This window comes from Aptenodytes forsteri, unplaced genomic scaffold, assembly GCF_000699145.1.
Source record: "Aptenodytes forsteri isolate BGI_AS27 unplaced genomic scaffold, ASM69914v1 Scaffold63, whole genome shotgun sequence".
Lineage (NCBI taxonomy): Eukaryota > Metazoa > Chordata > Aves > Sphenisciformes > Spheniscidae > Aptenodytes > Aptenodytes forsteri.
In genome coordinates, this window is record NW_008794709.1 from 2,441,722 (window position 1) to 2,464,925 (window position 23,204).

Below are 23,204 nucleotides of genomic sequence, written 5' to 3' on the forward strand. Positions count from 1 at the left end.
AACTGTTGTATATACTATGTATAAGAGAATTAAAGGGGAAAGATACAAGTTACTTTGACCACTAACCTTTAAATGGCTGATTGGAAATACTTAGACTTGATGTGTAATACTGAACCCAAATTGTTCCTTGCATGTTTTCAGCTGCTGCAACTGAAGGTTTAGGATCCAAACCAAAAAGAAAAGTTATTTTCTACTCTCTACTACCGACTGTCTGCCTACTGCCTTTGTCTACTAATGCAGCAGTGTCTACTCTCACACTTCTTATTCAGGACCAACAGTCATAGGTGTTAAGGAAAAAGAAAGAAACTGAAAAGGAGGAGAGACGCGTATTGAAATGTTAGACTCCTCGTGGAGCAGGTATCTTAGCATTGTATAAACTCACTCCTCTTGCGAGATAAAATAAAGTATTTCTATCCCAACCATGTCTTTTACTTGATTACCCAAATACTTTATCCATGACAGTGAACAGAGGAGACTAATTCAGAAAAAAAATGGTTATTTATAAGGGGCACCAGTGTAATTTACCTTTCCATAGTAGCATCTGTTTGGCTACACTGATGCAAGCCAGCAATGTAAGGGAAATAAACCTGAATGAACTATAAATTAAGTAAGTGCGTACATTTTAAAAACCTTAGGACCTATAGTCGTCATCATCTTACTGCCATTTTTTTCTGCAGTCATTTTTCTCTCCTAACTTGAGGTCTGAACATGTCTAACACCTGTTTCTTGTCAAGTCTCACGCTCTATTTGCAGGGATCTGCTCTCCTTTGGGAAGGCTCCTGGCTTCTGCTCTTCATGCACGGAGGGAAGGAAGGTAATCAGAATCAGCGTAAGTAAAAGGATGAGCTGCCACGTAGATCCCTTCCAAAGACCTGCCCTGACAAAGCTAATGGTTGGGAATGAGGCATCTCCTGCTGCTCGCCAGCTGGGAAGTGGCCGGTTTCCTTAAGGATTCACTCTACCTCCTGTTACCTGACAAAGTGTTTCCTGACCCCTCTCTGGGAAACGAAAGCTAGAAGCTCGCTACCTACAATTAGATATCTACTATTTAACAAGGCATCTGTTGAGAAAGAAATTTGTCTTGAAGGAGCTTACTTTACTCACTCACTTTCCAGAAGACAGACAAAATGTCCAAAAAAGTTTTGTTTTTTTTATTAAACCTCGTAGTACAAACCTGGAAAGTAAACAAAAAACTGGCAATAAACAACATGAAGTCTTTCCTTACAAGGAAAGAGAGCAGAGCAGCGCTAATAAATTAAATGTCAAACTGTAAGCCATAGTCAGAAGTTTACTGTCAAGAGGGAAAAGTACACAGCAAGGCCATAAAAACCAGACAACCACATTTGAAAACACTTGACTCTGTTTATGTTATTGTTAAATATTCCAAAACAGTTCAGTCTTCTGCAACAACAACCAACAAATTGTATTATAGGACTTTCCTGACAGTCACCACTGGCAAGCTCAGTGCAATATGGGTAGCTACGGTATTGTTGAATTCAATTACGAAACAAAACAGTTTGTGAAAACATTTTCCCTTTTTTATTCCACACATACTGTACACACAACCAGAAAAGGGCAACAGCTACTCCATTATTATTTTTTGTTGTTGTTCAGTGATGTAAGCAGCACTTATAAATGTTACAAGAAAAACCCTGTAAGCATCCAATCCAACCGATGAAGAAAGTGAAACGTAAGGCTTTTCTTCATCTTGTCTCTTCGCCATCCCTCCCCCCACCCCAAGAAAAGGCTCAAGTATTTAAAAAAATTTACAGGCATATGTACAAAAGGTGTGATTTTTTTTTTTGTTACAACATGAAGAGAAAAAATAGACAAGATGAAAGCAAATGCATCTTCACATTCAAAAGAAATATGCAGACCTGCTAGTGGCTCTAAACGTGATCATATAATGAAAGAAATTCAAAACAAAAATTAATGCTTGACTGTGTAAAGGTGTGAAAAACAGCAGTGGAATGGAAATGGAATGTTAGAAAGATTGCACGTCTATGACAAAAGAAGCACTTATGGCTTCAATCACTTTTTTTTCTTTTTTTTTTTTTTTTAAAGGATGCTATTGAAGGGTTTTTGATAAAGTAGCCAACAGCACCAAAAAATAACAGAATGGATTTCCTAATGAAATCAGGCACAGTTTTCCCTCACGTGACTCCTCAAGGCAGGCAGTCTTTTTTCCTCCTTTTTTTTTTTTTTTTTTTTAAAGTTTTTATTTTTCCCCCTCAAAACAGATGCATAGTGATGTGCTGGTAAAAGAGAACATACTCCAAATCTCCTCCTTTTGCCTACAGTTAGGAAACAAAGCCCATCTCCACCTGCCATAACCTCCCAAAGAAAGTGTGTATTCTCCAATTTAAAAAATTACAAAACTCATCTTGCCGTGACAGAATAAAAGACAGCCAAAGTAAAGCAATTTCTTTCAAGTTTTTGTCTCCTATCCCTTTTCTCTCTAGAAAAATCTGCTCACATGACTGGAGAACAAATTAGAAAACACATCAAACTTTAACCTATTCAAAAAATGGGTTAAAAGCCTTTTTTCAGTTACCAAAAAGGCTTTTTATTTTTTCAGCCATAGGGACAATACAAATTAATATTTTATCAGCCCCTTGCCGGTTTTAAAACAGTGATTGTCTCCTATCCCTTTTCTCTCTAGAAAAATCTGCTCACATGACTGGAGAACAAATTAGAAAACACATCAAACTTTAACCTATTCAAAAAATGGGTTAAAAGCCTTTTTTCAGTTACCAAAAAGGCTTTTTATTTTTTCAGCCATAGGGACAATACAAATTAATATTTTATCAGCCCCTTGCCGGTTTTAAAACAGTGAACATACGGCAGTTTAAAAAAATCAGACTGCTGTATCTATCTATTCTAAGTACAAAAAAAAATTCAACAGTTTAATGCTAAAACAAAATTAGTTCTCTAAAACCAGAAGAAAATCTTCTTTAGAGCTAGTGCAAAGACAGCTTGTATTCTACAGCAAGTACTCCAAACTATGGTATAATAATTACAAAAAATATATATAAATTGACAAAATGAGAGTGTTGGCATCTTCAGGATTAACTTGAAGCACTTTTGGATGAACTGGAGGATGAAAGCCTAGATGATGGCACGTCAACTGTAGCTCTCTTACGAGGTCCTCTTTTTGGTGTAGGCTTGCTGATACAGTTCTCAATGCTGCCGTTTTTACCAGATACTTTTCCACAGATTTGATTGACTAGACTGATTATTTGTTCCTGTTCAGGAAGTGAGAAAAACAAAACACAAATTAGCATCTGCTCTTTCTCCAGTCACTTCTGGTGGACGGAGATGTAGTGCTGCCTTTTTGACTGAAAGCACTTAACTGGGGGGGGGGGGGGGGGGGGGGGGGGGGGGGGGGGGGGGCGGATCTATACATTCACAAACTATGCAGAAGCTTGGCTCACATACTACTTATTCACAACCAGGAGTTTTGTACAAGGTACTGTGTAGTCATCCAAATACTGCCCTTGCTGAAGCTTCCCCCCTCCAAACTTTGAGACGGTAATCAGCAGAACTAGAAACATCTGAGCGCTGGACACTAAGCAAGAGTAAAGAAGCCGGGCTGCAAGGTTACTTCACTAGGGTCCAAAATGTTCTTCAGATACGATTTAAAACCTGCTGCTGAACAGAGTTATAAATGCCATAAATTTAAATCCACAGTAACATTGCTTATAATGTACTATTTACTAAAAATTTCTTTAAAATTTAAGAAGATTCCACTTCTTCCTTGTGACACTGCTGTCATTGGTTACGGGATGCTACGTCCATTTAATGCTTTTTAGGATCTCTGGGTGTCCAGGTGCTCTGAGCCCACGCATAGAGAAAGCCGGCTTGCTGCCACGCAGAAAAAGGGCTACAGGTCCATGGCACTATGAGGAGCAAGAGACAGGAGCCCCTGAACTGCAAATCAAAGTGTCTTGGCTACAACGCCACTCCTAATTCCATTACATTCAGGGATTTGATGAAGTTGGGGGGGGGAGATTTTTCTGAACTGGCTGTCCCATCCTCCTAAGAATGTTGAGAAGCTATTTTTGTGCAAAGTTGAAACAGCCTCTTAATTAAGTCTACCTAACAGTTAAATAGATTTAACAAATGGCATTTGATGTGCAGGTTCTCTCTCTCCCCATTCACAGCCCTCAAAAAAAATTCTGTAATAAGAACCAGGCGTGCAGTTAGTATCTTTCAGAAATGTAGAAACTTTGTGACAGTTTTTTACATTTGAAAAAAAATCATCATCATCATCATTATCCAGTACTGAAGGAGAGGTTTTTCTTGCCTTTCCCAACGCAGCCTAAAATAGCTGCTTTGTAATTATAAAACCTAGCAAAAATCGTTATCGTATGTGATTCTGCTGGAAAGAGTGGCTTTGAAAACCACAATAGAATTAACAGATCTGTGAAAACACAGGATGTCAGGGACTGAATAATCTCAAGAATAAGAGAAATACATTAAAATTTCTGAATAACTTCCTGAAACTCTTTGGTGTTTATTGCATTACAAAGGCAGTTTCACTGTTGTCTGGGCTTCTTAGGTTGTACTTGTTTCTATCTATAGTACCTGATACCAGAACAGGGTCTACAATTAAAAATGAACAAAGCTGCAAGGGCACGATCTGCCCCAGATTACTTTGACTTTTTGGGTTTTTTCCCCATACCTCTATGCGCATACATCAGAAACTGCTGAGAAGCCCGTTGCAAAAAGCTTCTTGTACCAGCACTGATCTCCAAGAGCTGATTTTGCAATTTCTCCTACTGCTTCACTATCCACAGCTCAGGCTAATAGTAAAATGCTCCCCCGCTCTCTCTCTATTCCCCCCCATCCCCTCACACACACTGGCTGCCCACAAATGGAGCTAACTAGACAGGTAAAGAGACATTACTTGACTGTACTGCGTGTAGCATTAGCCCAGAACCCAGGCACAGTCCTAAATCACCAACTTGAGTTCTGTGATTATTCATCGTCACATTGAGCCATTCAGCCATTACTGGACCTCTCATCTACCAAGTGCTCTACAAGTTTGCCTTAACGAAGGTTCAGGCTGGACTGGAGTAAGTCAGCGTGAACTTTCAGTTACCAAGAGAGAGAAGTTATCCTAAAGCACAGAAGTTATCATAAATTAACCGGTCAAAGCATAGGCACACTTTCAACAGCATCCCGAAGCATTAAATGGCTTCTCTGTTCTGTAACACATAGTCATGCAGTTTATGCTTCAGGTTATACATCTTCATAATCATGTTTCCCTCTATTTCTTTTACTTAATAAATAAAATAAATAATGCTCATAATAAATCTCCTTCTTCCCACACCAAAAAAACCCCAGAAACCAAACAGCAAAGCACAGTCTCCTGAGGTCTCGGTAGGACAAAGGCAGAGCTAAGTCTAGTCCCAAGTTTTCAGTATCAAAGCTCACCAGCATCACAAAGCTGTATCATACAGACCTCATCATAACGGTACATCATTTTCAGTCCCCGACAAGACTTCTGTTTTTCCACATGCCGCAGGGCACACTCCAAGCAGAAGACAACATTTTCATTCTCCTGTACAACCTATAAAAATGCAGAAGCGGGGGGGGGAGAAGTGCAGTAAGCTCTAAATTGTAGCCATGTTACACACACAGTATTTTGCATTGCAATGTGTGAATTATTAAACCTGTATTTTACTACAAGTTAGTGGAAGGAGGCATAAACAAGAAGCATTACACATTGTGAAATGATTCGGCATGTGTAAGAAGAAGAAAGTACATATCCCTTTTTGAGTGCTAATGTTGGCAAATACATACAATTTAAAAAAACCCCACCAATAGCAATGAAGGCCAAATCCAAATAATGATATATGCATAAAACTTTATTGGTATCTAGTATGTAACCTAAAGATTTCCTGAGAGCAACTGTTTCCCATTGTGGGAATGGGAATCCCCAAATGCCGTCTTGAATAAGGATAAAATCAGAAGCTTAGCCACATGATTCCTCAGCTGCTGTCTCATTCAGCAGAGGTCACATTTGCTCAGCGGGCTACCTGCCAAGCCTACGCATTCAGCTTGGAATTTGACAACCAAGTTGATTTTTTGTCCCTTATTACTGTTAAGAGTGACAAGGAAAAATCCTTCCCTCGATTACACTTACTCCAGAGCAAACGGACCAGAATTAAGAGGTTTTGGCTGGTTAGTTTTTTAAACAAACTCATTTTGAATTTACTTCAAACTAGTGCTGCTTAAACATGTCTTAGCTGCTCAGCAGTCTTAAGACATGTATAAACTGAGTATATTCTATCCTAGGGAGGGAAACAGCTACATCTTGTTATTTAACAGTTCCATTGTATTGCCATCAAAAGCCTAACATTTATAACCAAAAAAGCCCAAAAGATGACAGAAAAAAGGACTGAATGTGGACTCACACATACTGTATTATGTTTATTTAAATATCTGATCTTGGAATTAGGTGGTACATAGGGTTGTGGGAGGGGCTTTTGGTATACTTAATGAAATTGCTGTATTTCTAGGTGTTCTGCGTAGAGCTAAAAACCTGAAGGTGTCACCACAGTGATTAGCACACCTTCAAAAGCCAGTAGGCAGTTACTTCTGAAAAGAGAAAGTTTATGGGCATGACTTCTGTTTTTGAACAGGCAGGTTGGCAAACAGCATCTTAGCTTGATAGATAGGATACATCTACCCTGCAATTTGGCTTGCACGGAAATTGTCGCAGCACAGGCGGGAGCTGCATGCCTGGGACTTGGGGCATGTATTTTGAGTCGCTAGCTCATCCCGAGAACTGTTCTGCCATGACTCACTACTACTGGCAACCTGCAGGGATCTTTGTTACCCCTCCCAATGCAATGCAGACATGCTCATGGGTGTCCGAGCGCGGCTGAGTGACTAGTTTATCCCTTCCTTACCGGGGGAGGGAAGCTAGCTGACACTAACCGTTGTCTTCTGTCATCACCACTGCCCAAGGCCATAAATGTTCTGACACAAACCAAATCAACATCTCTGTGTCTTGCGTGGAGTGCATGAGATGACTCTAGTCATGTGCTGTCTCTCAAATGCTTATAGTCCATTACAGTACGTTAGAACAGGGGGGACAGTACCCCAGCGGTGGCAAAGGATTTTACTCACCATGGAAAGATAGCACAGGTGCTGACAAATCTGACATCTCCTCTCTGACGTTTCTAACTGCAACCACTTTCGAGGCTTTTTCTTTCCATCCATCCCCGTGCTGCTGCTGTCGTGGCTGCCATAGCGCGCTGAAGAATGGAGACCTGCCTCATAAAGCTGCCGCCGCTGCCTCAGCTCCGTGTCCCTGTGAACGTTTTAATGCAATTAGACATTGGCATCGCCTCATACCACCACAAAGCCATGTATAATCACCCTTTTACCACGATCATCACTGAAACCTTAGCTCCACACAGCAAAGCCCTGAGTGTTGTTGGAGGTTGGTGCCATTCCCTACACATGGTGAGAGACAGCCAGCACCACAGAAACGCTGCCTAATTGCAAAAGCTATCTCCGGATTTTAACAGCGACCACTGTATCAAGCCAGTGGTTCTCAAACTGCTCCACAGAGAACTGGGGATTGCTGAGTACTTCCTGGAGGTCGATGGTTGCTCGGGGCCATGTGGAGAGTCGGGAGATGTGGCTAACATGACTGTCATTCCTGAAGTTGCCAAAAGCCACCTTGAGGAGGAGGAGCCGTTGCTGTCAGGAGTAACATAGCCACCTTCATCAGGAGGCAGAGATGAACCAAGGACCTGCTGCCGTGAGGTGCTTCAGGCAGGAAAGGGGGAGCAGGGCAAGTGATTGTGCCAAAAGACGAAGATCTTGCTGTACACCCAGGGGAAAAAGAAGGAGATGTCAATTAAGAGCAAAGACTAAGCCCTCTAGCCGCCCTTCACCCACGGCATCCGCAAGGTGGACAATACTTCCTATGCTGAACTATACAGCATTAGGAGAGCAGGTCGAGTTGGAGCCGAGTGGAAGACGGCAAGTGTGGAGCGAGCTGAGCAGATGGAAGGGGAGAATAAAAAAGCTCACCACCAGGCACAGCTGAAGATGGGTGGAGAGCCAAGCTAAGCAAATGGCATGGGCAAACTGAGCAACCAAGGCAGATCAGGAGAGGAGGCAGCAAAAGACACAGAACAAACAAGCAAAACAAAACAAAGGAAAAAAAATATGGTACAGTGTTCCACTTTGGTTGGGTTTTTCAGGTTTTGTTGTTTGGGATTTTGTTTTACATAAGCAGCCACAGGAAGGACCGATATCCTCCAGAGAATTCCAACCTAAGCATAAGAACAAGTTTGAGAACCACTCTGATAGAGGTCGATGTGATGGTCTAACAGCAAGCACCAACATTTCTGTTTCACCTTTCGCACTTGCAGACTTTTCCTCTTCAAGGAAAAAAAAAAAAAAATGCACTTGGAAGTGATTATTCCCACAGGGGAACCAGCTGCAGGTAAAGCAGTCAGCACACCTCTTTGTATTTCTTTCTGAACACTAAAACAACACATGGGCTGTTTTCCCCTTCAATATGTCACTGGAAATTTTCCAAATGAACATGCTAGTTAGTTAAATACAGTTTGTAGATTCCATTCATCAAAACTTTCTTGACATCTCGAGTACCAGTTGTCACAAACTTGAAAGATAGGTAGCAACTACATGGTAGGGAACAAAAGAGAAGATCATTACACAGGAAGCCAGGCAACATTATATTTTCTTTTATTACCTGTCTTAAGAGAAACCCTAAACATGTTTCCTTAATACCGGAGAGAAAAAGGAGTGTGAAGTTTTTTTTCTTTAAAACGTTCAAGTTCTAATGCAAGATGCGTTAGCACCCATGCATAAGCTGCTCGCTTATTCAGTGGTTTAAATCAAGACAACTTTCCGTATACAAAGTACCTTCTACAACCGTAGTATAACAATCTTGCTGCTGAAGAGAAGGGTTCCCGGTGCAAAACCCATTACAGGCATGGACTGACAGTGGCTACTGCTGCCAAGAGGTTGAAAAAGCAAAGAAAGGTATTTAACCACTTGGCACCACATAGCTCACCTAATGCATCAGGAAATCTTGACTCTCAGCATCAAGGATCAACAAAATAGAAACCCAAGGCAAACTGTAGTTTTAATTCTTTGATGGTGCCCAAAGTAGGGAAAACTTAGAGTAAGACATCCTAACCATGGGCACCCTCACATCAGATACAGCCAAGGAAACTGCTTCTTCCACATGTGGCTGTCTTCAAGTATGTTTGCTGGGCTTTTGCTTGGTTAAGTAGGTGAGACATGCGTCTGAAATGGTTACTTACGTCATCCACCTCTGGAGTCTGTCAATGAAAACAAAATAGGTACAACAGGCCCCCAATTCGTTACCTGAGCTCTCCAAGAAGTGATGATATCGTACTCAGAGTCGGTCCATTTTCCTTTTTTGCTTCTGCTGTTGCAATCTGATAAAGCAACTTTTCCATTGAAAATGGCTTGGCTATACGTCGTCTCTTCATTTCCTGGGACAGAAATTGCCAAATTAGTTCTTAAGCAAATTTCAAAATAAAAAGTTATGAAGAATGAATTCAATGTAGCAAAAAGTAGCCTTTTAAAACAACCAAAAGTAAGAGCTTTCTCCAGTCCAAATTAAACAAATTATTTATGTTCCTAACTTACATCCAGCACGTAACTTCACAATGAAATGAACGCTGATTATAAATCAGTCCTTTCAGGGGAAAGCCAGGTGCCCAAGCGCTTCGCTGAATTGGGTCTTCCTGTTGAAAGGACTATGAAACAAGGTTTTCTGCACGTGCTTCAGGTGAACCAATGCCACAGAAAAAAAACCTCTAAAACCTAAACCAAATGCATGCTACCAGACAGTCACAATCAACTGCTTTCTCAGAGAATACCCTAGTGACTATCATATCTAAGTTTGGTTTTGTTCCAAGTCACCAGTAGAGAGCAGAAAAGTACCTGCAATGCATGATGGCGCGTATGCTAAGAAATCGATCTGTATGCTATCTTTTCTTCGTATGTTTTACTGTGAAATTTAATGCAGAGAAAAGGTAGGCAAAGTCTGCATATACAAAGAGAATGAAGCAAAATGCAAATACTCCCCTATCATATCTAGGTTTGGTTTTGTTCCAAGTCACCAGTAGAGAGCAGAAAAGTACCTGCAATGCATGATGGCGCGTATGCTAAGAAATCGATCTGTATGCTATCTTTTCTTCGTATGTTTTACTGTGAAATTTAATGCAGAGAAAAGGTAGGCAAAGTCTGCATATACAAAGAGAATGAAGCAAAATGCAAATACTCCACCACATTTCGGGTATACCCCTTTTTCAAAAAAGAAAATTAAACTTCGTCAGTGGAAAAGACAAGGACAGGAGAGATGTCAAGAAAATGAGAAAAATAAAAAGAAGGATGCCCAGGCATAGATTAGCTTGCAGTCCACTGAAGTGGAGGAATCAACAAACACCTCAAAATTCTCTCTCTAAAAATTCATTTTTTCCTATGGAGGCCAAGAGGAGCAACCCAATCACTTAAGCTCAGTAATACACTATTGGCACTCTCAGCCATCCAGCAAGATCTAGTCTTCTGACCTGCTTGAAGCCCAGGACTGCTGTTATTTTGTATCTTTTAAAACATCAAAAAGACAACAACTAGCAAAACAGGTAGATGTCAGGGAAAAAAGCTAACAGGCAAAAGAGGGGGTTTCAGTTCTGCTCAGTTTTGCCTGTTATCGGTTCCTCTCTGTGTAAGCTTTTAAAGCTATGTCCTTCATTCCTGTCAATACAAACTGACTGATTTTGGTAGCTTAAACCCTTTCGATAATTCCCATGTAGGCAAATTCCTTCATTTACTGCACAGCCGAGAAAGGTCTAGAGTTTTCCCAGTGTCTGAAGAGGTCTGTTTTGTTTTATATAGAGTCAGACAGTTTTCAAATGACGCTAGCACTGGAGTGTAATGTGAAGGTGCCATTTTGGTTAGGAGTTAAGCCCACCAAATACCTAACTCAGCACAAACAAAAATGAAGATTCATCTTTAACCTTAATTTTTTTCACCCTGTTTTGTAACCCTAATTACATGCTCTTGGTATTTCTTTTATCAGAACCAATATATCATAAAATTAATCATTTTTAATAGCACCGATTGCATGTATTGAAGTGATAACTTTTTTTTTATATATATATATATAAAAAAAAAAAATATAAAATGGATTAGTAACCTTTGCTGACCAGATAGCATTCAAAAGAGGGTCACAGGTAAGAAAAGCGTTCTTCAGAAGGTTCTGCTAGAGCCTGCCTGGGCTCAGAACAGCTGCACTTTTAGGAGTGGGATGAGAAGTTTTGTTGCACGTTAGATTTGCTTTGCACGTTGTCCAAGGCTGCATAAGAACAGCCACTCCAAGCCAGATCAAAAGCCCGCACAGGCAACACACGCAACCAGGATAAAAGGCCACAGTGGGTGGCTAGAGAAAAAAGCGAGGTACGCTCCTGCTGGCTGGCAGCTCAGTGACCTCCTGAGCCCGAGACGGGTCTGTGCTGCGTTTAAGCACAACTCACTGGATCTGTGCATTTATCTGAATTTCTGAATCCATGTACATTTTTCTCTTCAATACAGTACTGAAATACACAGATAAGTATTTTAAAACAGACTTTTGTTTGCTTTTGACCTACTCCCTAATCATTTCTTTTAATGACACGTTTTTCAATGTTATGAGAGACAGTGAACATTCATATTATAATCATCATCACCCTGCCACTTGTGAGCCGATCTTACTATCGTATACATCTCTCGGTCATTAATTTTCCAGGCTGAGTAGTCCTCTTATATTTAATGCAGAGGCTAATTCATACCTTTAATCATTAATCTCTGCTGTACTTTTTCTAGTTCCTCTGTATTCCTTTTGCAATTAGGGACTCAGAACTGCACAAGTATTCAAGCTATGGCCATACCAAGAGCCTACGCAGTGCCATAGCAATGTTTCTGCTTTGTTCTCTAGTCTCTCCTTGCAATTCCTAACATTCAAGATATTTTTTTAAACCTCTCCGGAGCACTTGGCTCGCAGCTCCATAGGAATCCAAAGACCTCTTTTCTCAGTAGCAAGAGCTCGTTCAGAGTCCATCGCTGTGTCTGTCAAATTAGGATTAATTTTTGCTCCCGAGACATTTAAGATTTATCAACCCATTTTCTCACTCAGATCACTCGGTATCATGAAATCTTTCTGTAACACCTCATAGCTTTAAGTTTTGCTGTCATTACCATTAATATCCTCAGTATAAAGGATTTGTTTTGCTATTCACTTCCCTTTCTAGGTTATTTACGGATATGTTGAACTGTACTGGTCTTAGTACAAATTCCTGAGGAACACAGAAAGAGACCTCCCTCCATGATAAAATCTGACCATTTGCTCCCATCCTCTGCTTCTCTTTAAATCAGTTTTTGGTGTGTGAACTTTCCCCCTCAACCCACGGCAGGTTAATTTCTTTAAGAGCCTTTTCTGAGGGACCTCGGCAAAAGTCTCCCAGAAATACAGATTCTGTCAGCTGGATCTTTTTGGCCGTACGTCCTTCCAAAAGTTTCAAGGCCTGGGGGCCATGACCTCGCTGCAAAGGCCATGTTGATTAGCTCAGTCTCATTGTTTTCTACATTTATTTTTTCTTTTGGCCTTTAGCAAGTTGTTCTTCGAAATCTCTTTTTGGTCTGCATTTGTGTGTATTTGCATGCATCTTGCTAGAGTGGTTGTTTTATTTGCATTTTCATCTTCTGGACACAAAAAGGATTTTTTGGTCTCATTTCAAACAGACTCCTTTCTCCTGGTGTTTAGCCATGCAAAGTTTAATGGGGGTTTGCCTTTTGAAATATTTTTTTTGCTAGACAACATGCATGTGTTGTAAGCCTCTAACATGGCATCTTTAAACAATTTCTGTGCTGCATGCAAACACTTAACCCTTCTTTCTGCATTCTCAATTTAACAAGCTTCCTTGGTGTTATGCGAGGCCGTCTTTTGAAATGAAACACCACAGTAGTGGATATTTGCGTTTTACCGCTCTTTCAAGTTTCTTAATCTCTGCTCACCATCACAGCGCAGCTGTTTGATAGGCTCCACCTATTGCTGAGAAGTGAGACGACAGTTTCTTCTTGTGTGGATTTCCTGACTAGCTGCTCCCTGAAGCCGTTTCGGTTCTGGCATCACACACCAACACAACCACTATCCTAGCTAGGGGGAGGAGACCAGCATTGCCCATTATCATCATATGTCCTGTCCTCGCAGCTTCTCTCATCTCTTTTAGTGTAACACAGGCTACGTCTACACACCATCCAGTATGGCGAAGCAGGAGTAGATGTGCAGTGCGATACAGTTGATGCTGAGGACCCACAGGACGTGTGCGTGTAAAGCCGACGGCTTTACTTCAGAGCAGTCCAGCCTGGTCCTGTGGCCACACCACCACCAGTGTTTGGAGAACATCAGGTGCACTTCTGGAGCGCCTCTTCCCATTTGGTTTCGTCTCAAAGCAACCCAGTCTGCTTAGCCTAAGACAGCTCTGTGATAAGAACCAAGGAATGGTAACTGTGCGGCATTTTAAAGGCACGTTCCTCACCCAAATTAAAACTTGGGGGGGGGGATACATATAAAGCCCCTGCCAGCATCTTGGCTGGACAGTCAGGAGCACAGTGCTAATACCATGCTTTTCCTCTTTAGGACAGGAAAATCAGTGCACAGGGATTCTGTCACTGGTGACAGTTAAACCTGGCTTATTTGATTGTAAGCTCTTTTCTGTGTGCAGCAACACTGCTCCAACTGGATGACTAACTCCATCTTTCCTATGTACTTCTTCCTCTTGTATTACGGTACCGGCTGAGTCTCTTCTTTCCACCAAGTTTCCGGTTGGCCCTATACCAGCAAAGCCCTCCTTTAAAACCAGACATCCCTTCTTATTTCCAAACCTCTAGACCAGAGTGCATTCATTTAGTCCAATATTCAGTTCTCCTGTTTCCTAAATGAGTTTTACTGACTTTGCCCAATGCCTTATTTGAGGATACGGAGTTACCCCTTTGCCATTCCAAACACAAACTCTTCCACCACACATGTAAACCTTCTCCTCATCCTTAGTTTAAAATTTCAAGAGCTCTTAGGGTGTTTTCCAAAAGCCAGCAACCTGGTTCCACGTGTGGTTTAGGTGAAACCAGGCTTTATACAAACAAACGCCTTTATTCCAACAATTATCCCCACTCCTTATAAACTGAAATCAATACAATTTCAGATGCAGAATTTCATTTTTCCATATATTAAAGGAGATTGAGCAGTTATTCAATACATGAAATGAAACAACATTGTTTAGTAATATAAAGAGAGTCACTATAAAAAAATCAGGTCACAGTATCACAGAATGAAAACAAAATTAATGTATCAAACAGCTGAAAACTGTCAATATTGCTGTTGAGAACGGACAGACAGGAAGGTACAGTTGTTTGTCAGAGAGTTCATTAACAGTCCAAAAGGGGAAATCTTGCTCCTTACACAGAACTTCTCACAACCTCTGAAAAGCACAATCCCAGCCAGCCTTTGAAAATGGCAAAGTGCCTTGTCAAAGTGAAGGAACCAAGGAAGACTTTCCAAAATTTAAGGGAGTTAAGAACATAGGATAGTTTGAGGAAAGAAGAGGGGGAAGGGAAAAAAAGAAGGAAAATAACACTGCAGTAGGTGTTTCCAGAGTTATTTTGATATAAACGCATATCTGTGGTTCTTGTAAAGTTTGTGAGAGCTGTGACTTCACTTTCCAAGGTAGGTTATCACAGATTGGAAACTGTTGGATTTTCAGTCAGCTTATATTTACCCAGTGCAAAGCTCTTAAAAATTAATCAAAAGAAACTGTTCTTCAGAATTTGAGGCACCAAGAAGAGCTTTTTAATTGCTGCATAGTGATTTCTGTCTCTTACAGGAGTGGCATTTTCACAATATTGAACAAGTGTTCAGTAGAGCAATAAATACAGCATATGGAGTTAATATAATTGTGTACCTTCAGACAGAAAAGGTTAGCTCAGGAATCTTACTCCTTACCTACATATATATACAATTCTCACCTTCCCCCAAAATAAATCTGTAATAAAATAACCTTTTATTTCAAACTGAGTTAATATACAGTTAGTATAACCAGGCTGGAAGAATTCCATTAACCCTAAAGAACCAAAACCTAACTGTGGACGTACTACATTTAATTACTTACTAACCACTTGGTCTGAAGTTGTACATGGTAATTTACTAGTGGCTTAGCTATAAAACATTACCAAAATAGCATCTGTAACCCATAGTGTATTTGAGGAGGTTGGGAACACAATTAGTGACATATATTCTTTGCCCAAGAACAGAGAACTGTAGCCAAAATCATGATGACTAGGCAATTCACCTGTTTGTTTCTGCAGACAATCTTCCTCAGTTGTGTGAAAAGGGAATGGGAAGTTTGTTTTATTTACAGCTTAGTATCATATGGGCTGGTCAGTGAACCTAAGGATTTTCAAGTCGATTAAAATTGAAATTGCCCTGATCAACAGCTTTTCCTGAATGAAGGGGCAGAGAAAGACAAGCAATACAGCTGCGAGTATTAATTGACTCTGCCTATCATAGGAGCTAACAAGCACAGTTATTCAGATATTTGCACCTGAGATTCTAATGGTTCTAGAAAACATCACTTAAAAAAAATTAGTAAGCATAATACAATATATTATCATTAGCTCTGAAGGGATTTTTGAAAAGCTTCCTCACAAACTGGTCTGCAGGCAGAACAATCTTCTGAATTTTTCAAATATACAGAAGTTTTTAGCTATCAGTTATTCTTCTGTTGCTTTTCTGAAAACACTGCATCATCCTATGCCTTGCAGAACTTTTTTCCTTTTTTTATTTAATAGTCCACAAAAATAGACGTACTTGTACTAGTCTCACAATACTGGAATGTCTGGTTTGCTGTCGGTTTAGATGGCAGGGCCGTGAATCCACTTTAACTCCTTTTCTCAACTTACCTTGGCTGTTTTAAACCCCATACTTGTCCACTGGGTGGTAGCAAAGTGCACTGTTTCAGAAACACTATGGCCACAGCTCACTGTAGACACAAAGGATCCAGGAAAACAGACAACAAACTGCCCGCTCTGCTGTACAGTACGGTGCACCCTGATCCCCTCCTTACACAAGATTTCTGGGGAGATCTAGAAAGACATAAAAGCAAAACAAAAGAGAAAAAAATAAAAAAAAAAATCAGAACTTTCTTCTATGGTTAGATCCCCTTCCTTGCTGGGTACTGCCACATGCTACTTGTTGCGGAGAAAAGCTGTGCTCTGCTAACAGCTCAGCTCTGTTCGCTTTCCCTCTTCCCTTCTGCACATGCTGAAGCTTAGGTGTTTGGAGTGAAAATTACAGAAGTGGCTCTTTTGAAACCAACAGTTTAAACTTTCACTTGCCAAACAATCTCAAACACAAAAGCCTCAAAACAATACTATCTACTACTACAGAAAGTAACGCAGGCCATTCGGTTTTCCATCTAGACCTTTTCAGCCTTGGCATTGAATCCACCTTGCTACTGCACTTCTGTTAGAGATGTTAACATGGACAGCCGAGGGAGTTGTTTTTGTTGTGGGCTCCCAAATTTATACTTAATGCACTAAATGGAAATTGTTATCCACAAAATAAACAAGGGAGCCAAAAATACTTTGAAATCCTTTGAAGTATTAGGCTTCTCATATCCATGATGGCATCATAAAATGTCAATCATGGCAGATTAACTGATTACAAAACACTCCCTTTGTGAGGTTAAATACGTTATGGACAATATTAAAAATGGACATTTATTGCACTGTTACATTTATTTTTATGTCAACATTTTAATATGTGAGCCTTGTTAGAAAAATGCCATGTGGGTAAACAATGCAAGTGGAAAGTAGCCAGATTTTAACAACCACCTCTGCATCACTGTAGTGTAAGACAAAACCAAAATAAATCCCCAAACAACCAGCCTTCTGATTAGCCTTGGGTTCTCAAATGGGAATACCTCTCCCAGTGTTAACCTACCATTACATTACTTTCAAGCATTTCCAGCCCTGGAGTGCCATTGGCTTGCAGCAGGGTATGTACCACATCATCAAGTTTGTTCTCCTCCGCAGCAGGAATGCAATACCTGTTGTTTTGTCAGAGGAAAAGAGAAAGATTTACTGTGGAGTAAATAATGGTGCACAGCTACACAGTAACAGGCAATTCAGACCAGGACATTGATTAAAAGAACGAACTGTGTACACAAAGCAGCCTAAGACCTCTTGCCTTGCTTACTAAACAAATCCCACATCCCTCCTCTCCCTTGCAACAAAAGAAAGACCTAAGAGCAAGCCAAAGCAGCAAGAGAGATTTAAAGCTCTGGGTATATGCCGAGTTGCACATCCTCCTCTCCTTTAGAAGCCAAGGAAGCAGCTGTCCTCTCTATGCTCACTGCCAGCAGTGCTCCCTACACGGAAGTGACAAGAAGTAACGTAGGAGTCTCAGGTCTTAGCTTCACACATCCAGAGAACTGCTATTTTGCTGGATGCAGGGAGGCGATATGGTGACAATTAGCCGCTACTCTTGCTTGCACCCTGCCAGAAGGGTAATGGCTTATATCCACCCAGGAGATACCTGTTCCCAAGATCTGGTACTTGGTACCTGACAACTACGAACCGAGCAGCGCGGCTTGGTGGGAAACACAGTGCAAATCCTGGGATTCCCAAACCTGCCTTGAGTTGCTGTCATGCTGGGCTTTATCTGTGACGTTACTTTATTTGGATTTGTTATGCTCAGGCAAATAAAAAGCATCTCCAGATTTATCATGACTTATCTCAGTTCGCTTTAAGCAATGAGACCTCAATCTGGAGCCCACCCGCGCTCATGCCAGACACACACACACAGATGTTGTTCCAGACTTGGCAACAAGAGAAGAGAAAGAATCTGGAAAGATTTTGGGGAAGAGGTGCTGTTTTCTTGTCATCCATCCAGTCTCTCCACCAATTTCATAAAGCGTTATGCTGGCCTTACAGACGTTGTCAGGATATTTGCTTATAATATGCACTATTAACTACGTATGCGTCATACGTAGTTATATCCTGCTTGATTAGTCTGTAGGAGGCTGTACTTCCTCTGATTTGAACATCTCGTTACTGTTCACTGTACTGATGATGACTTTGATTTGTCTTTGTTAATCTTCAAGCCGAGAACCAGAAGAGATGACAATATCTACTCGTACAGCTAACTGTAGCCACAATAGGGGCTCTAATGAGCTGGTTGCCCAGGTGTACATAGACTGACTCCTCACATATATATTGACAAAGATCAGGACCTTGCTAAGAAATCCTAGGGTTATAGAGAGGTGAAGTGGAAGCACCTCATCTTGACAAGGATCGAGTCCCAACAGCAATTTTAAATGCATGCTGTGTATCAAATACTTTGCAGTACCTGCACTGCTAACAATGACAGCTGCAGAACAGCTGCGTGTGAGTAGAGTATTACTCTAGTTACACTATAATAACAGATTTTAAATGTTGGTGAAAATATTTTAAATTCAAATCCAGAACGTGGCAGAGCCCACTCTTTTCTTTTAGAATCAGAAAATATAGCTGGAACAGCTGAAAGATTCAAGCATGCAGTCCCTCACAAGATGGGCCCAGGAAAAAGCATGGGAAGGATGTGTGAAGAGGATGGGCACCACAGAAGTGCATGTGACTATCTGACTACTGGCAGGACTGAGGCATATACTGCAATTTCACTCACTCGCAATTCTTCATGTACCTATAAAAATGGGAAGTGAGCAGCCAGCAGAGTCTTCCGAGTGTCTTGGGCAGAACAAGATTTTCTTCTTTTAATGGGCACTGAGGATCCTTCCTGAATAAAAAGGTTAGGACACTGACCTCTGCCCTGCATGAAAATTGAGTGCTCCAAGAGATTAGACAGTGACCTGAGCAATCTACAGGTAAAGAAGCACCACTGATTTTAGCACCACAGGGATCTGTCCTTGGAAGAGAAGAATTCTGGATGCTGCATGGACTTGGCAAGACAGAGAAGAGCTTTGGTGCCCAGTTGCCTGCTTTGTTATCACTGAAGCAGCCACTGAACGCAATGCTGTCAGGGCTACTCCAGATATTACACCAGACATAGAGTTATTAAATTAATCTTTTCCTCAGTAAAGTTGGGTACTTTATTGCAATATTAAAAGTTGTAATGAGTTAATAATGCATATTAGCCTGACACTTCAGCCTGGCAGCCTTGCCAAAGAATAGCTTTTACAGACAAAGGAGTTTCGCTTCTTCCTTCTTACGAGTTATTCCTGCTTACCACCCATGTTTCATCAAGGCAATCACTACAAGTACACCTGAAGCTATGTACTTCTATGTATAAGTAAGCCCATCAAGAAAAAGCAAATGGCTTCTTTGGTTTCGTTCTTCTTGGCTTGGAAAAACAGAAGGAGTAGCCTTTCCTAAAACTCTGGCTGCATTCAAGTCTTTTCAATCCCAAAAGGCACATGTTCTGACACGCACAGTATGAAGAGTGGCCTCAGAACTTAATTACAGGATTCCTGAACACGTTCTGTTTGGAATTTACTGTCATTTAAGACTAGATGAATGTCACAGAGAGAAACAGACTCACCTAAGGTTGAGGACAACGTAGCTTGCTTAGCAATTTGTTCTGATAGTATATTATTATAAAAGATTACAGACTCCTGATTCACAGAAGAGGGGGAAGAGCCACGAAATGCCCATGACAGAAAGTGACAGAAACTCCCAGGTCTGCAGCACAATCCAGTGTTTACCTTTACCCCTTGGTATGATCACATACATTTCTCCAACTTAAAATATTTAGAGAGAGGAGCTCCTGCTTTAATGGCTTCCTCCAAGATTCCAAATCCTTTTTTCTGGGCCATGTGCTTTCCCACTGACAGCTGGGTCAGCACCGCTGACATCAGCACCAGCTGAGAAATACGGGAGTTAAAGGTAAGGGCTGAAGTACACACTTTGCAGGTTAATGAAGTGCAGTTGACACTGCCACTGCCACCACGCGGACTCCTGGATACAAAGGGGGTCCTGCAGGCCTTCTCCCATCACACCACATGAGGAGCCAAAGGCTTCCGTAGCTCAGGGTTCAAAAGGGGAACTGCTGAAAGGGAACCAGCTTCTCACCTTTGCAGGGGGGCACCATTTAAACAACTTTTCTTCTCCATTTATTGCATTTTCTCTGATCAAGAAACACAGTTATATTGCTTATCATTCATTGTTCTCACTGGTGATCCTCCTGGGTAGTAACACCAGTATTGCAGGAACCTGGTAGAAAGGCACACGACATGCCAGCAGCACCTGCCTCCTCTAATCCCTCCATCAGCTGTTGTACTTCCATTGCAATCTAACTCCTCATCACCTGTAGTAGTATGTACGCACCAAATTCAGGAAGGATTCACCATGTTCAAAACCATTGATAAGCTGAGTGTTAAGTCTATTTGCATGAAGTGTCTACAAAATATGAAATGTAGCTAGCAGCTAACTGGTGATGTCCACATTGAGACACTAGAATGATGTGTGTAATCATTGTAAAAATTATTATCATATTATAATGAAAAAAATTCACGAGAGAAAATACTAGGGACCTGGTAGATACAGAGTTCAAGATATTTTGTGTAAAATAAGAAAGCGGTGCCTATTTAGTCAGAGCATGGATTCAATCATTTCACAAGTGACAATATGGAGCTAGCTTGACAAGTGTCTCTCTGCCAGCCTAAGGCAAGTCTACCTGGACTAGCTGTCATTTGGCTTCCATGTCATGAAAACTTTCCGTAGATTAAACCCTATGTCAAGCAGAAACAGTTTATTGCTAGATATCTCAGAATAGAGCATGGAAGATAAAGTGAAACTTTTCTTCCAGGAAAGGGTGTTTCATCACTTAAGTTTATACTACATTTTCCCATTAAAGCTGTAATCACACACTCTGGACCTTCTAGGTGAGATTCATTCATGCAAAAGGTACTAAACAAGCTGCTGTCAACACCAGCCTACAGACAGCCACTGTGGTGAATGCGAGGAAAACAAAACAGAGGAATACCTACCAAATGCAATCAGCACCAGTGTGTAAGTAGTCAATGTATGGAAGGTGATTTTGGTCTCGAGACCAGCATGAGGTAGAAAAGACCATGCCAATATTTAGCCAAGGAATTGTCACTCCTAAAAGAAAAAGATTGAAAATGAGTTTTGAGTAACTGCAGTTTCTAATTAAAAGACAGTTTGAGAGGGCATTTCAGCTGAAAATCTTGTGCTACCCGCGAGCTGACCCTTAAGTTTTAAGTCTTCCTACCAGAGTGAATAATTCACAGAGAATAATTTAACAAATTCAGCATTTTCCACTAACAAAATATCTACCCAGCCAGTTACAGTGCCCTTGAACATATTTGTTTTCTAATAGCTGTAAAAAATTTTTATTCTTTAGAGAATTTACAAATAACCATAATTCAAGCTCAATGCCATTGATCAGAGGAGGTTGCTTCATGTTGTCAAGTGTACATGTACTTGTAAACAGGTATCCTGTTTTCCAGTTGGTTTGTTCAGGCTCAGTGCCTGCACAGGAGACTGAATTATGCTTTCAGCTAATGTTTCTACCAGTAAATTGCAATGGCACATATGCAGCTGGAGCACTCGTGACAATTCATTTAGAAAACTTGTGTGCTGCTTTGCCCAGCGCTACAGACTAGGTTTGCAAGCAAGGAAGTTGCTCGGCTCTGTCCTTCATCAGCCTGACACAAAGCAAGAACACTGATGTACTGGCAACAACAGAAAGGGATACTGCAAGTACAACTGGTTCCTCCCAGGTATATGGTCTCAACTATTCATTAATTCTTTATCTGCGCACCTGTCTTCATTCCTTTAAATGCCACCTGCTACATACAACTGTGTGTCTACCTGGTCAGCTGGTGAACAGAGGGGCCAGAAAGAGGGAGAAGACTTTGGTGACTACACCACCACATTTAGAGGACACTTACACCTGCTGGAGACATAGAAAAGAGACTTGCTTACCAGGCACAGCACCAAGATGTCGCAGGATGGATCCTGTATTATTAGGAAGGACTGTGAGGTTCCACCCATGCCTGTTCAAGGGGTGACACACAGAGGCAGACACATGTCAGTGCACGTTCCCAGTGCCAACATCCCCAGTGCCAAGCCGCCCTGCCGGCCTCGCGCCTCTACCTCCACTCAGCACAATGGGGCAGCTGGCATGAGTCGACAAAGTGGGTGGATTTGGTGTTCTTACCTTGAAAATGGTTCAGATTTTCCCACGGGAAAGCCGCTCCCATGGGTGTTGGTATCTACTTTTCCACAATGCACTGCTACATGGCAATCTTTCTGTTCCACTATCCGCCAATATTCTTGCTGTGGTAAGAGAAAGTGGTAATGCATTTTTAATTGACTGAACAAGGTATCTCTCATTAAAATATAAACCCCAGAAATTTACAGGGCTTTCATGACCTCAACGTAATTCAACATAAAACACTGCTTAAAAATAAGAATATAAATACTTAAAAGTAACAATGAATCGGAAAGACAGAGTTTAGATCCTCTTGGCTCCTGTGCTTCAGCACATGACAGATTAAGACTTCTTTCTCTCCCTCAGTTCATCAACACCTTTATTAAAAACGTCGAAAAATTTTAAAAGGAAGAATCAGTACCATGCCTATCTAACCATTTATTTTTCTCCCACGCTAGACAGCCTTGAACTGCTTATGGTAATGCCTGAACGTCAACTATACTGAATCCCCATACTCAATCCCCTGAAATAAAAACTTTTACCACCCCTTGTGTTGGCCTCACCTCTACTTCAGCTACTGTAGGCTCCTTTGTGAAGCACATGTTCATGATGTTTCTTGCTGTTCGGTAGAAGGTTGTTAAAGAAACAGACCTACCCTGTGGAAAAAGAAAATAAAATTAAAAGTGAAAATAAAAAAACGTGCCTCCATTCCCCCTGGCCTCACTCTTTTCCCTACATGCTCAATCCCAGATGATGACAGGGGGAAAGAGGACAATGTCTCCAGAACATGTGGGGGTCTAAAGCTCATTTCTTATCTGAGGGACAATAACTCAAAAGATACAGAAATTTAATCAAATCAAATCACCAAACCAATCATCTAAAAGGCCAACTGAACGTTCACAGAAGGCCGTGT

The 23,204-nt window shown here is 41.0% G+C and overlaps 2 protein-coding genes across 5 annotated transcripts in view; one reads left to right on the forward strand and one right to left on the reverse strand.

Moving 5' to 3' along the window:
- The window catches only part of DTNBP1 (dystrobrevin binding protein 1), a 68,569-nt gene extending 68,150 nt beyond the window's left edge, over positions 1–419 (forward strand). Inside the window, exon 8 of the mRNA XM_009273715.1 lies at positions 142–419. Coding sequence (XP_009271990.1) covers positions 142–162 — 21 coding nt within the window. The 3' untranslated portion in view covers positions 163–419. The remainder of the gene's footprint in view (positions 1–141) is intronic.
- Positions 420–2,636: 2,217 nt separating this feature from the next.
- Positions 2,637–23,204, reverse strand: part of JARID2 (jumonji and AT-rich interaction domain containing 2) — a 235,876-nt gene continuing 215,308 nt past the window's right edge. For all 4 annotated transcript variants that reach the window (XM_009273717.2, XM_019470610.1, XM_019470612.1 and 1 more), the window contains 10 exons: positions 22,855–22,947; positions 22,298–22,416; positions 22,063–22,133; positions 21,102–21,216; positions 17,060–17,165; positions 16,018–16,200; positions 9,385–9,515; positions 7,141–7,324; positions 5,468–5,575; positions 2,637–3,245 (listed from right to left, as the gene is read on the reverse strand). In XM_009273717.2, the coding sequence (XP_009271992.1) occupies positions 3,069–3,245; positions 5,468–5,575; positions 7,141–7,324; positions 9,385–9,515; positions 16,018–16,200; positions 17,060–17,165; positions 21,102–21,216; positions 22,063–22,133; positions 22,298–22,416; positions 22,855–22,947 (1,287 nt within the window). In that variant the 3' untranslated portion in view covers positions 2,637–3,068. The remainder of the gene's footprint in view (positions 3,246–5,467; positions 5,576–7,140; positions 7,325–9,384; positions 9,516–16,017; positions 16,201–17,059; positions 17,166–21,101; positions 21,217–22,062; positions 22,134–22,297; positions 22,417–22,854; positions 22,948–23,204) is intronic.